The 12769-nt window shown below is 35.6% G+C and overlaps 2 protein-coding genes across 12 annotated transcripts in view; one reads left to right on the top strand and one right to left on the bottom strand.

Moving 5' to 3' along the window:
• PEX1 (peroxisomal biogenesis factor 1) overlaps positions 1–12761 on the top strand; it is a 43225-nt gene extending 30464 nt beyond the window's left edge. For 4 of the 6 annotated variants that reach the window (XM_050785336.1, XM_050785339.1, XM_050785338.1 and 1 more), the window contains 8 exons: positions 2731–2795; positions 5152–5294; positions 5385–5488; positions 6641–6817; positions 8266–8496; positions 9859–10056; positions 10347–10477; positions 12271–12761. In XM_050785336.1, the coding sequence (XP_050641293.1) occupies positions 2731–2795; positions 5152–5294; positions 5385–5488; positions 6641–6817; positions 8266–8496; positions 9859–10056; positions 10347–10477; positions 12271–12355 (1134 nt within the window). In that variant the 3' untranslated portion in view covers positions 12356–12761. Of the gene's footprint in view, positions 1–2730; positions 2796–5151; positions 5295–5384; positions 5489–6640; positions 6818–8265; positions 8600–9858; positions 10057–10346; positions 10478–12270 lie in introns of those variants that run through there. The other 2 variants (XM_050785340.1, XR_007724416.1) reach the window with 2 other exon arrangements.
• The window catches only part of GATAD1 (GATA zinc finger domain containing 1), a 38469-nt gene continuing 30849 nt past the window's right edge, over positions 5150–12769 (bottom strand). For all 6 annotated transcript variants that reach the window (XR_007724418.1, XR_007724417.1, XR_007724421.1 and 3 more), the window contains one exon: positions 5150–8525. The gene's annotated coding sequence lies outside the window, so the exon portion shown is untranslated. The remainder of the gene's footprint in view (positions 8526–12769) is intronic.

Raw genomic sequence — 12769 nt, 5'->3', positions numbered from 1 at the left:
AGAATTGTTGGGTCTTAGGGTAATTCTCTAACTTTTCAAAGAACCACCAAACTGTCTTTCACACCAACTGCACCATTCCCACTGGCAATGTGGAGGGTTCCTGATTCTCCACATCTTTACCAACACCATTATGTTTGTCGATTGTGGGCTAGTCTCACATTTGGAAAGCTAGTAGGAACAGCGATCCATCTATTAAAAGTTGTGTGCGGCTGGGCGCGGTGGCTCACACCTGTAATCCCAGCACTTTGGGAGGCCGAGGCGGGCGGATCACAAGGTCAGGAGATCGAGACCATCTTGGCTAACACGGTGAAACCCCGTCTCTACTAAAAATACAAAAACTTAGCCAGGCGCGGTGGCGGGTGCCTGTAGTCCCAGCTACTCGGGAGGCTGAGGCAGGAGAATAGCGCTTGAACCCGGGAGGCGGAGCTTGCAGTAAGCCGAATCGCGCCTCTGTCCAGCCTGGGCAACAGGGCGTGACTCCGTCTCAAAAAAAAAAAAAAAAAAAAAAAAAAAAAGTTGTATGACATTGAGTAATGAGCCACCTCTCTCGTAGGGCTTATTATGGTCTTGCTTAAGGCAAATCTTCATGCATTGTGAACAGAATTATACATAAATACTCAGATAAAAGGGCAAACTATTCTTAAAGGGAGTAGACAACTAGAGGCTGGAGACCATACTGAGGCAGGAAGCTGGGGTTTTCATGGTTCTGTTACTTTTGACTATATCTCACCCTTGCTTGTGTCAAAGTGAGACTAGGTCTAAGTTTTTTTCAGGTATAAGGTGAGTGTGGTAATTAAGAGGCATGCTAGCAGATCATTTTGGGTAATGCTTCACAGCTCACCACTGGTGTGTCATTGTGGTCGAAGATCCAGTATCTTAGCTGTATAGTTTCAGTACATCAGCAATATTAGTTTAACAAAGGGCAATTAGATTACAAGACAAAGGAATCATGTATTATTCTAGCCTTACTCAAACTTGATTTATAAATCAGTTAGTAATTTATTTATTTTTTCTATATTTATTTTCATTTTTTTGAGATGGAGTCTCACTCTATTGACCAGGCTGGAGTGTACTGACACAATCTTGGCTTACTGCAACCTCCGCCTCCTGGGTTCAAGCTATTCTCCTGCCTCAGCCTCCCGAGTAGCTGGGGTTACAGGCTAATTTTTGTATTTTTAGTAGAGACGGGATTTCACCATGTTGGCTAGGCTGGTTTTGAACTCCTGACCTCAAGTGATCTGCCCGCCTTGGCCTCCCAAAGTGCTGGGATTACAGGTGTGAGTCACAGCGCCCAGCTCAGTTTTGTAATGTATAACTGGGTTTTACCCAGTCGTAAATTACTCTTTTATCATGTTTTTTTGTGAACTGGCAATGATGGAGAAACACTAAAATGCCAGGCTGTTGCCTTCTTCCTGTTATTTGCCTTAGTTCTTTTTTCTTTTTTTTTCTGAGACTGAGTCTTGCTGTGTTACCAGGCTGGAGTGGAGTGGCGTGATCTCGGCTCACTGCAACCTCCGCCTCCTGGGTTCAAGTGATTCCTGCCTCAGCCTCCCGACTAGCTGGGATTACAGGCTCCTGCCACCGCACCTGGTGAATTTTTTTTGTATTTTTAGTAGAGACGGGATTTTACCATGTTGGCCAGGCTAGTCTTGACCTCCTGACCTCGTGATCCACCCACCTCGGCCTCCCAAAGTGCTGGGATTACAGGTGAGAGCCACAATCCCAGCCTTGCTTTAGTTATTTCTTTTAGCCTCCTCTAGTCCTATAGTTCTCTGACTGTACTGAGGAAATGTAATTAAATATTATTACATTAATAGATATCTATGTGGTTGAATATTAGAAATTCCTTATTTTGGTCACATATCTTGATCAGTAGTTGGTCTTTTGGAGATAGTGATTTTTCACTACAGATTTCTTTAGTACCTATTCAGTTTTTTTTTAAAGATTCCAATTTAAGGAAAGACTATTCTCATTGATTTTGCTATATGCAGGGAAGTTTATTTCGAAAGGTTTTTCAGTTGGCTTTTAGGGAAGATTATATATTCTTTTTTTTTTTTGGCCTCTTCCCACGTTCTAAAAATGATATATTCTTTAAATCCTGTGCAAATACATTGTTTCAGTAATTGAAGGTGCTGATTAAAGTCATATCTCTACACATTTTTTAAATTTTAGATGGAACTTTGTCCCTTCTTAAACCATTCACTTATTCACTTGAAAAAAATTATTTATCTAATACTTATGTGGCAGACACTGTTTCTGGCACAAGGGATTCAGCAGTGAACAAAACTGCCTTTTTGGAGTTTACATTCTACTAGTGGAGAGTGACAATAAGCAGATAGACACATTCAGTATATAATCCACTGTCAGATGGTGATGGTAAGTCCTATGTAGGAAGAAAAGCAGGGTAAGGAAGCTTAGAGTAAACTGGAGTGAGTCATAGATGGACGTGTCAGAAAAGGGTTTCTGAAGAGGTGGTATTTGAGCAGAGATCTAAATAAAATGAAGCAACAAGCCATGAGAATATCTGGGGGAAAATGTTCTGGGCAGAAGAAACACCAAGCATAGAACTTGTGGTATGTTATTTATTCTAGCACACATTAATTTTAAAAATGTATAAAAGACATCCATTTAATCATATGAAAGATTTCAATGATTCATTTAGTCAGAAACCAAATTTATATTTTCTTTTTAAATAATTTTATCTCAACTCTAATTTTATTTTACCCATAGGGGCCAGAGTTACTCAGCAAATATATTGGAGCAAGTGAACAAGCTGTTCGGGATATTTTTATTAGGTTGGTTCCCTATTAATGTTTTTAAAGTAACTGACTCTGTTATTATTTATCAATCAGTGCTTTTTTTGTTCTTGTTTTTTGAAGAACTGATATTTGAAACCTGTGGTTTATGTGAATTATTAATAAGCTAGAGGACATGGATTCTCTATTTCACCAAATACGACAAAATATTTTAGATATTAAATTTTGGAAATTATTTGGTTTTGTATTTACAATAGAAATACTCCTCAAAGTGGAATCGAAGTGGTTATTCAAAGAAATCTCAGAGTAGATTCTTATATGAAGCAAATAATTGCCCCTAATTTATCTCTAAATTTTCTAAGTTCTAAATTCTTTTTTCCCCCCGTCTCTAATTTATCTCTTATAAATCAAGAGTCCATCTGGCCAATTTAATTTCCGTGAGTGTAACTATTTTGCATATATTAAAAAACTGCATATGAATATAGAAGATGGTATGTAAGGATGAAAATAATTATTCAAATGTGATAGCATTATGGGGAGTTTTAAAAGTTACTGTTTTATTCTTCCAAAAATTTTATTATAAAATGTACAGTTAAGAGAATATATATAAAATACTTATGCATCTTAAGGAAGAATAATAAAATGAATACTTCATGTATTCACCACCCAGTTTACCAGGAAAAAGCATAAACAAAATAAACCTCTTCTACGTAATTCCTGGGTTAAAGAGAGGTTATAGTGGAAAATATTTGGGAGCAAATGATAATGAAAATACTATCCATTAAAATTGTTAGATGTTGCAAAACTGATTTCAAGGAAAATTTATAGCCTTAAATGTTTAGAAAAGAAAAAAGGTTGAAAGTTAACCACTTATGTATCTATCTCATGAAATTAGGAAAATTATAGATGTACACTAAAAAATAGGTTAAAAGGGAAATAATAAAGATAAGAATGAAGTTTAATGAAACACAAAACAGAGAAGCTCACAAAGCCAAAATTTATTTTTTGAACACTGAGTACAATTGACAATCTCTAGCAAGTTTGATTAAGAAAAAAAAAAAGCATGAATAAACAATTTTAGGGATAAAAAGGGAACCATAACTAAAGATATCCCAGAAATGTAAAAGATAATAAGGGAATATTATGAAAATATTTATGACAATACATTTGAAAACTTAGGTGACACAGACAAAAATAAAATTGACCAAAATTGAACCAAAAAGAAATAAAATCTGAGTAGTCCTATAACTTAGTGAAAAAACTGAGTTAGAAAAGTTAAAAAAATCTTTACACAAATCAAACATCAGACTCAGTTTTCTAGGAGAGTTCTGCCAAACATGCAAGTAGCAGATAATTCTGGTCTATTTTTGGCCCCAGAAGATATATTTTACTTGCCATGCATTTAATGAGATAGCTGTTGGTTTTTTTCAATCACCATGACAGGTGTTTTATATTAGGTGTTATTCTCCAGACATCTAGTCCACCTGTTGCCAGAGATGGAATTAATATTCACTTCTTTAGAATTAAAATTTGTTAATAAATTTAATAAAACTAAAAGTCAAAGTTCAAATTATTAGAAAAGTAAAAGAAAATATATTTTTTGGGAGGCCGAGACGGGCGGATCACGAGGTCAGGAGATCGAGACCATCCTGGCTAACATGGTGAAACCCCGTCTCTACTAAAAACACACAAAAAATTACCCGGGCGCGGTGGCGGGCACCTGTAGTCCCAGCTACACGGGAGGCTGAGGCAGGAGAATGGCGTGAACCCGGGAGGCGGAGCTTGCAGTGAGTGGAGATTGTGCCACTGCACTCCAGCCTGGGCGACAGAGAGACTCCGTCTCAAAAAATAAATAAATAAATAAATAAATAAGAAAAAATTTTTTAAATAGCCCTTACAAAACAGTACCAGCATAATGAGCTTTCCAAATTTTGAATGGGCAAAAGAAATGAATAGGCATTTCACAAAAGAAGTAAGGGTGGCCAATAAGTATATATTAATATAAAAATGGTTACTTGTAATAGAAAGCAAACAAGTGTTTGACTTATTGACCAAGAGTCAGATTTTTGTTTTCGTCCCCGTTAGTCTATCCAGAAGGCACGGGTCTTAATAAACACCTTGACCTCAGCAGTTTACTGAATACGAGGGCAATTTCATATACCTTGCCTTCTTTAAGGGTTTGTTGTAAAGATTAAAATAAGTACATAAATATATATAAATACATTTATGTGTTTATATGTAAATACATACAACTTGCCTTCTTTAAGGGTTTGTTGTAAAAATTAAAAGTACATAAATATATATAAATGCATAAATACATTCATATATATATATGAAATCACTTTGCAAACTCTGAAGCCTGATTCAAATATGAAATGTTGTTTGTTTTTCCCAGAGCACAGGCTGCAAAGCCCTGCATTCTTTTCTTTGATGAATTTGAATCCATTGCTCCTCGGCGGGGTCATGATAATACAGGAGTTACAGACCGAGTAGTTAACCAGTTGCTGACTCAGTTGGATGGAGTAGAAGGCTTACAGGGTAATAATTATAAATACAGAAATAGAATGTTATAACAAAATGTCATCATGTCATCAGATTTTAGTAAAAAAATGTTCTTTTTTCCTCTAGGTGTTTATGTATTGGCTGCGACTAGTCGCCCTGACTTGATTGACCCTGCCCTGCTTAGGCCTGGTCGACTAGATAAATGTGTATACTGTCCTCCTCCTGATCAGGTGACAATTTCATATTTAGAGTCCAAAACCCAACAAATGCTACACTCTTTCCTTGTGAGCTTTACTTCTGCCAGGTAATGGCAATTGTCCTTAGAAGATCAGCTTTCTTAGGGAAAAGCTTTAGCCACTGTTTGCTCAAAGCATAAAAAGATTCTGAATTAGATGCAAAGCCTTTCTTTGGCCCAGTGCAAGTCTGAAAACTTTGTAATCCTTCTGTGTTAGCTGATTGGGGGAAAAAAATGCAAGAAACCTAAAGTATTATATTTTCACATCCTCTTCTGTTCAACGATTACATCCATTATCCTGTCAAAAAAAAACTCTGATACAGAATCAAGCATGTGAATCATAAGCATGTAAGCGGTTTCATAGAGATAATTTTTCAACTCTTCCTAGTCCTGTGTTGTTCCAACTGCTGTTCTCCAATTTAGAAGCAAGCAAATAAATGAATGAAAGAACAGATAGACAAATGAATAGTCAAAGGTATAAAGTATCTGAATATATGTTACATGTAGCTATTATTTAAATTATTTAGATTTTCCTTTTGAAATCCCTTCTTGGCACACTTGCCTAAATGTAGAAAATAACCACTGTGTGAATAAGAAATTACTTACACTGAATATTTTGTAGGTTTTTGCTTTTTTCTTTTTCAGACAAGGTCTCACTTTGTCACCCAGGCTGGAGTGCAGTGGTACGATCACAACTCACTGCAGCCTCTGTGTCCCAGGCTCAAGCAATCTTCCTACCTCAGCTTCCCGAGTAGCTGGGACCACAGGCGCACGCTACCACGCCCAGATAATTTTATTTTTAATTTTTGTGTAGAGATGGGGTCTCCCTGTGTTGCCCAGGCTGTTCTTGAACTCCAGGGCTCAAGTGATCCTCCCATCTCAACCTCCCAAAGTATTGGGATTACAGGTGTGCCACCATGCCCAGCCTTAAGAGTGGTGATTTTCATTCATTTTCCTACATATATTATTTCTGTTGGGGAAAAAGTTCCAAGGAAGATAAATAGTAGGCTGTTGGTACATTTTGCAACTTATTTATAAAGCTTTTTTAGATATATAAGGTTAATTTATGAAGAAAATCATAAGACACACAATTTAAGATAATATTTTTAATATTTTTTATTTGTTAAATAAATTTTTCTCCCTTCAGGTGTCACGTCTCGAAATTTTAAATGTCCTCAGTGACTCTCTACCTCTGGCAGATGATGTTGACCTTCAGCATGTAGCATCTGTAACCGACTCCTTTACTGGAGCTGATCTGAAAGCTTTACTTTACAATGCCCAATTGGAGGCCTTACATGGAATGCTGCTCTCAAGTGGACTCCAGGCAAGTTATATGAGGAAGTTGTTATGACATTTTATGAGTGATAAGAGAAGTACAATGTCAAAATTTCAACCTTAAAAAAATGCTATTTTTTAAACAACTTTGGTAAAACTGTATAGAAGTATAAGTTTACCTTTAGTTGAATGTTCCATAGTTGGAATATGGGTTTTGCAGAGAATTTATAATTAGGAAGAGTTTGGTGTCTGTTTCTTTAACATTACCTTAATATTGGCAAAAACATGTTGGTGTTTGCAAGGATATTATTTAAATTAGAATACCATGAATTAAATACTACAAACAGAAAAATAATTAGAGTTTTTAGTTTTTTTGTACTTTAACTTCTAGAAAATAATTAGTTAAAGCTGTTGTTTTGAAGCTCAAATTGTCCCAATCTGGCCAATAGGAGCCCCTTTTGTATGGCTCCTATATCTTTATGACATGTCCTCATCATTCTTGAATCACTTCCTCACTTCCAGATACAGTAAGTTATTCTTGGCCAGGTGCAGTGGCTCATGTCTGTAATCCCAGCACTTTGGCAGGCCAAGGCAGGAGGATCATTTGAGCCTAGTTTGAGACCAAACTGTGGTTACACAAACTATACCCATTATGGACAACAGAGTGGGACTTGTCTCTACAAAAAATTTAAAAATCAGCTGGCCATGGTGGTGCACACCTGTAGTCCTAGCTACTCGGGAGAGGCTGAGGCAGGAGGATCACTTGAGGAAGTCCAGGATGCAGTGAGCCATGATTGTGCCACTGCACTCCAGCATGGATGACAGAGTGAGACCCTGCCCCCCAAAAAGAAAAATATTCTTGGTTTATCTTGTGCTTTCTGTATCCCAACCTTAGCATCAGCCTTTTCTCTAAAGATAGTATTATGATTTTAATATTTACAGTAGATATTTGAACTGTTACATTATAGACTTTACCATATATTTTCTAGGAAGGATTATTCTATTACTCTTCTTTACCACATTTGGTTGGAATGTCTACAGAGCCTACAGTTTCTAAATCAGATACTCCCTAAGTTTTTGCTATTTTGGCAAGCCATTGAAGTTCTCCCCTCTCCCTTTACTACCAGAAAGGTGTGTATTTGTAGAGCTCTCTATTATGAGAAAGCACTCTATAACATGTTGATTCATCATTTTGGAGTAGAAAAGTATGAATGGAATGTCAGAGACATAAAAATAAAGCCCAGAGGTCTGAGTCTTAGCTTCATTACAGACTTTCTTGGGGGATGGTTGGTAAATTATCTACACATTCTATGTTATCTTTATATTTTAATAGTTAAATTTTTACCATGTGCCTCAAAACCATTAGAGAATTAATGAGTTTTTTGAAAAATGCTTCTAAGTTTCTTGTATTGCTCTGATAGAATACTATGTTATTATTTATTTCTGAGACTAAAATTGTTTACATCTTTAAACTGGTTGTCCTTTTGTGTATTTTAGGATGGAAGTTCCAGCTCTGATAGTGACCTAAGTCTGTCTTCAATGGTCTTTCTTAACCATAGCAGTGGCTCTGACGATTCAGCTGGAGATGGAGAATGTGGCTTAGATCAGTCCCTTGTTTCCTTAGAGATGTCCGAGATCCTTCCAGATGAATCAAAATTCAATATGTACCGGCTCTACTTTGGAAGCTCTTATGAATCAGAACTTGGAAATGGAACCTCTTCTGATTTGGTATCTTGTGCAGTCGTCATTATGCAGTTCTGAAATATAAAGCTACATGTTGGTGTAAAGTTGGAGTGATTTCTCTCCTAACCAGCCCCACATATTCTTCCTGGTTGGTTGGTTCTTCAGTAAAATAGTTTTGTTTCTTGCTTACACTAATTGGTAATTTGCATTCCTTGTTAAGATTTTTAAGACAGGGCTGGGAGCAAGGAACCAAAGTCGTGCGTGGTTGTGGTTACCTTTGGTTTCTTTGAGGTTTCTCTCTCTTACGTAGTGGTTTTAAAATATCTTTAGGAGCAGTTCCATTTTATAGTAAACTTAAATTCTATTATCATGAACAGTTGAGGATAATGAATAATTTGATACAATAATGTAAGAAATTCCTGAAAACAAAATATTATCTGTGATACTTTTGCTGCAAAGTGTAAGCACAGTGAAGGGTGCTAATAATGTTTCAACAGGAAAGTGTTTTGATTAAATGTAGGCAGTATCACTGTTCTACTAGCATTCAACATCTCTTCTCAAAATTAATAGTGGTTCACTGTAATTTTATTGGTACATGTAACATTTGTACATGTATTTGGTTATTTATATGTTTCCTGGTTTTTTGTACACTTACTTTATTAATTTAGGCTTTTTTTTTTTTTTTTTTTTTTTTTTGAGACAGTCTCACTCTATCACCCAGACTAGAGTGCAGTGGCACAATTATGGCTCACTGCAGCCTTGACCTCCTGGGCTTAGGTGATTCTCCCACCTCAGCCCCCTGAGTAGCTGAGTATGCCACCATGCCCAGCTAATTTTTGTACTTTTTGTAGAGACGAGGTTTCACCATGTTGCCCAGGCTGGTCTCAAACTCCTGGGCTCAAGCGATCTGCCTGCCTTGACTTCCCAAAGTGCTAGGATTACAGGTGTGAGCCACTATACCTAGCCTAAGTCAGACTTTAAAAATATAAAAGCAATTCATTTGTATTCCCAAGAATAGTAAAGTGGTGGTTTAATTTTAATCTTTAATTCTGTTTTTTATTTATTCTATCTAGAAATGTCCCAGAGACTTAGTATAAATTTACTTTCTGAAAACAAAGAAACCTGTCCTTGGGCATTAGTGTGTTGGATTTAAGCAACGAAGTTAAAAAAACCTACCCTGTGTTATGGCGATTTTCACTCGATGGTGGTTCTATAACACAGGTATCAGTGAACCTTTATAGAAGAGGAACAACTTTTCAACTTGCTTAATTTCAGTTAATTAACATGTATACTTATCTATGTTAATGTCTTATTGCTTAAAATGTTTAATTTTTATCTTTGGTAAACACATAGTTTCTTCTCTCCCCCTCTTCCTTTCATCTTTCATTACTACAATTTACCACGCAGAGCTCACAGTGTCTCTCTGCACCAAGCTCCGTGACTCAGGATTTGCCTGGAGTTCCTGGGAAAGACCAGTTGTTTTCACAGCCTCCAGTGTTAAGGACAGCTTCACAAGAGGGTTGCCAAGAACTTACACAAGAACAAAGAGATCAACTGAGGGCAGATATCAGTATTATCAAAGGCAGATACCAGAGCCAAAGTGGAGTATGACTTTTTCCCCCTCATTATAATTGTTAAAACTTCTTAAAAATTGTTTCACCCTTTTGATATGTATTTCTTTGACTTATAAATGAGCTATATTTATAAACAAGGGACCAGAACACATTAACTCAGTCATGGTTATGTGCTTCCTTGCTTTCAGTGTTTCATTATCTTATAAGGAAGAGAATGTATGGTCTCTTGAAAAAACTGACAAAAAGAAATAACAATTGGACTACCATATTTTTTTTCACATCCCTAATTTAACTCTTTGTCAATTTCTTTTTTTACTTAAGGAGGATGAATCCATTAACCAACCAGGACCAATTAAAACCAGACTGGCTATCAGTCAGTCACATTTAATGACTGCACTTGGTCACACAAGACCATCCATTAGTGAAGACGACTGGAAGAATTTTGCTGAGCTGTAAGTAACAGATTCTGTTTTGGAAGTACAGCTACTATTGTAAGTGACATAGTATTACACTTAAACCTTTAAAGTTCGTGTTTAAAATAAAAAAAATATTTTGAATATGTAAAAGCCAATTCAAAAATATGTGTCGTATTTGCATTTAAAAATACCAAAATTTCAGAAGTACAGAAGTCAAAATTGAGTTTTCATTAACCAGTTCATTTGATTATATTTGAATTATTCATAATAGACTCATTTAATTTTAGTAACTTTGGGCTGAGCGCAGTGGCTCATGCCTGTAATCCCAGCACTTTGGGAGGCCAAGGCAGGTGGATCACCTGAGGTCAGGAGTTCGAGGCCAACCTGACCAACATGGGGAAATCCCATTTCTACTAAAAATAAAAAAATTAGCCGGGTGTGGTGGCATGCACCTATAGTCCCAGCTACTCGGGAGGCTGAGACAGGAGAATTGCTTGAACCCAGGAGGTGGAGGTTGCAGAGAGCCGAGATCGCACCACTGCACTCCAGCCTGGGTGACAGAGCAAGACTGTCTTGCTAAAAAAAACAATTTAGTAACTTTGAAGAAATAAGGAAAATTAAAAGTTCAAAGTGATTCTAATGTCTAGTTTATAAAATTTTGTTATAAAAACACCTGTTTTGCCTTCAAAATAATTTATATTAATATTTTATTGATCTCAAGAACAAATAAATACATTCAGATTTATTCATTTGTGGACCACATTTGTTACACATTGGATTTAAAGGATCCTTGCAATTGAGTTTATGACCACCTATGAATCTGAGACCCATGGACTGGGAAGCATTCTAGGTCAATGATTCAGTGTAATTGAATTTAAGAGATGTTTATTCCTGGTCTTTAGAAGCTGCTGTCCTTTGCTATCTAATTTTACAGTACTTTGGAGTATGTATGTATGTGTACATAAGTTTTGTATGTATGTGTACATAAGCTATGTATTTATTAAAGAAGAATCAGAAAACAGAGGTAAGGAAAAACAAGGAAACAAATTTCCCTTAACCTCACCACCTCCCAAAGCATATCTGTTTATATGCTTATATATTTTTTCCTATTCTGATAAGAACAGTCTGTACATATTGCTATATAGCAGTCCCCCTTTATCCACATACATCCTGAAAATTGTTTTACATTTTAAATGTTAATTACTTTATTGCTTTTAAATGTCATTTTATAGTGTAGCTATGCCACAATATCCAATTTTTAGACATTTAAATTGCTCCCAGGCAATGTGGTAATGAACATTCTTGCAGCTGAATATATGCACATATCTAATTGTTTCACTGGGATAGAGGTGGAATTGTTGCGTAACAGGGAGTTCACAATTTTTAAGGCTTTCGAAATGTATTGCCCAATTGCCTTCCAGAAATACTGTACAATATATATTTCAACAGCATTATGTGAGAGTGCCAGATATACTGCACCATCACAAACATTGTGTGTTGCAGTATTTTTCTAAACTTGGCCCTTTTGATTGTAGAAAAATGATATCTTAATAATTTACATTTATTTGATTAAAAGTATAGAAGTTACAATTTTTCATATTATTCATTGTCATTTGTATTTTATCTTTTCTAACTTTTCTTCCCCTTTGCTCTGTTTTCTATTGGAATGCAACTTTATTTGTAAGAATTCTTTTTAATTTCTGCGACTGGCATTTTTTTTCTAGTTTGTTATTTCCCGTTCATTTCTTTTGTGTTTGCCAACAATCCATTATCTTTTGTTTTATGATGGTAGTATTTACACATATTAAATTATCTCTTTCTTTTTTCAGATATGAAAGCTTTCAAAATCCAAAGAGGAGAAAAAATCAAAGTGGAACAATGTTTCGACCTGGACAGAAAGTAACTTTAGCATAAAATATACTTCTTTTTGGTTTTGTTTTGTTTTTTGATGGCTTGTCCATATGTTGTAACAGGAAAAAAATGGTGTCTGTAAATTTCTTCTTAATTTAACAAATGTGGTTAATTTATAAAATCACAGATTGATAAATGCTATAATTAGGTAATGATCAGGACTGAGATTAATACTGTAGTATAAATTAGGACATTTATAACAGATTCCATATTTTATTTCCTATAAATAATATTAGCCAAATGCTGGAACTAATTTATTTCTTTTGAGGAAAACATAATAAAGAATGTAATTAAATTCAAATTTCTTGGAATTCCCAGTTGTATATTCATCATCTTTGTAGCATTTGACAAATTTTATGCTTAGCAGCTTCTTCACTGTTTTGAAATAAAATATTCTATTACCTACTGATACAATTA

This window comes from Macaca thibetana, chromosome 3 (assembly GCF_024542745.1).
Source record: "Macaca thibetana thibetana isolate TM-01 chromosome 3, ASM2454274v1, whole genome shotgun sequence".
Lineage (NCBI taxonomy): Eukaryota > Metazoa > Chordata > Mammalia > Primates > Cercopithecidae > Macaca > Macaca thibetana.
This window is presented reverse-complemented; position numbering and strand designations above follow the sequence as displayed.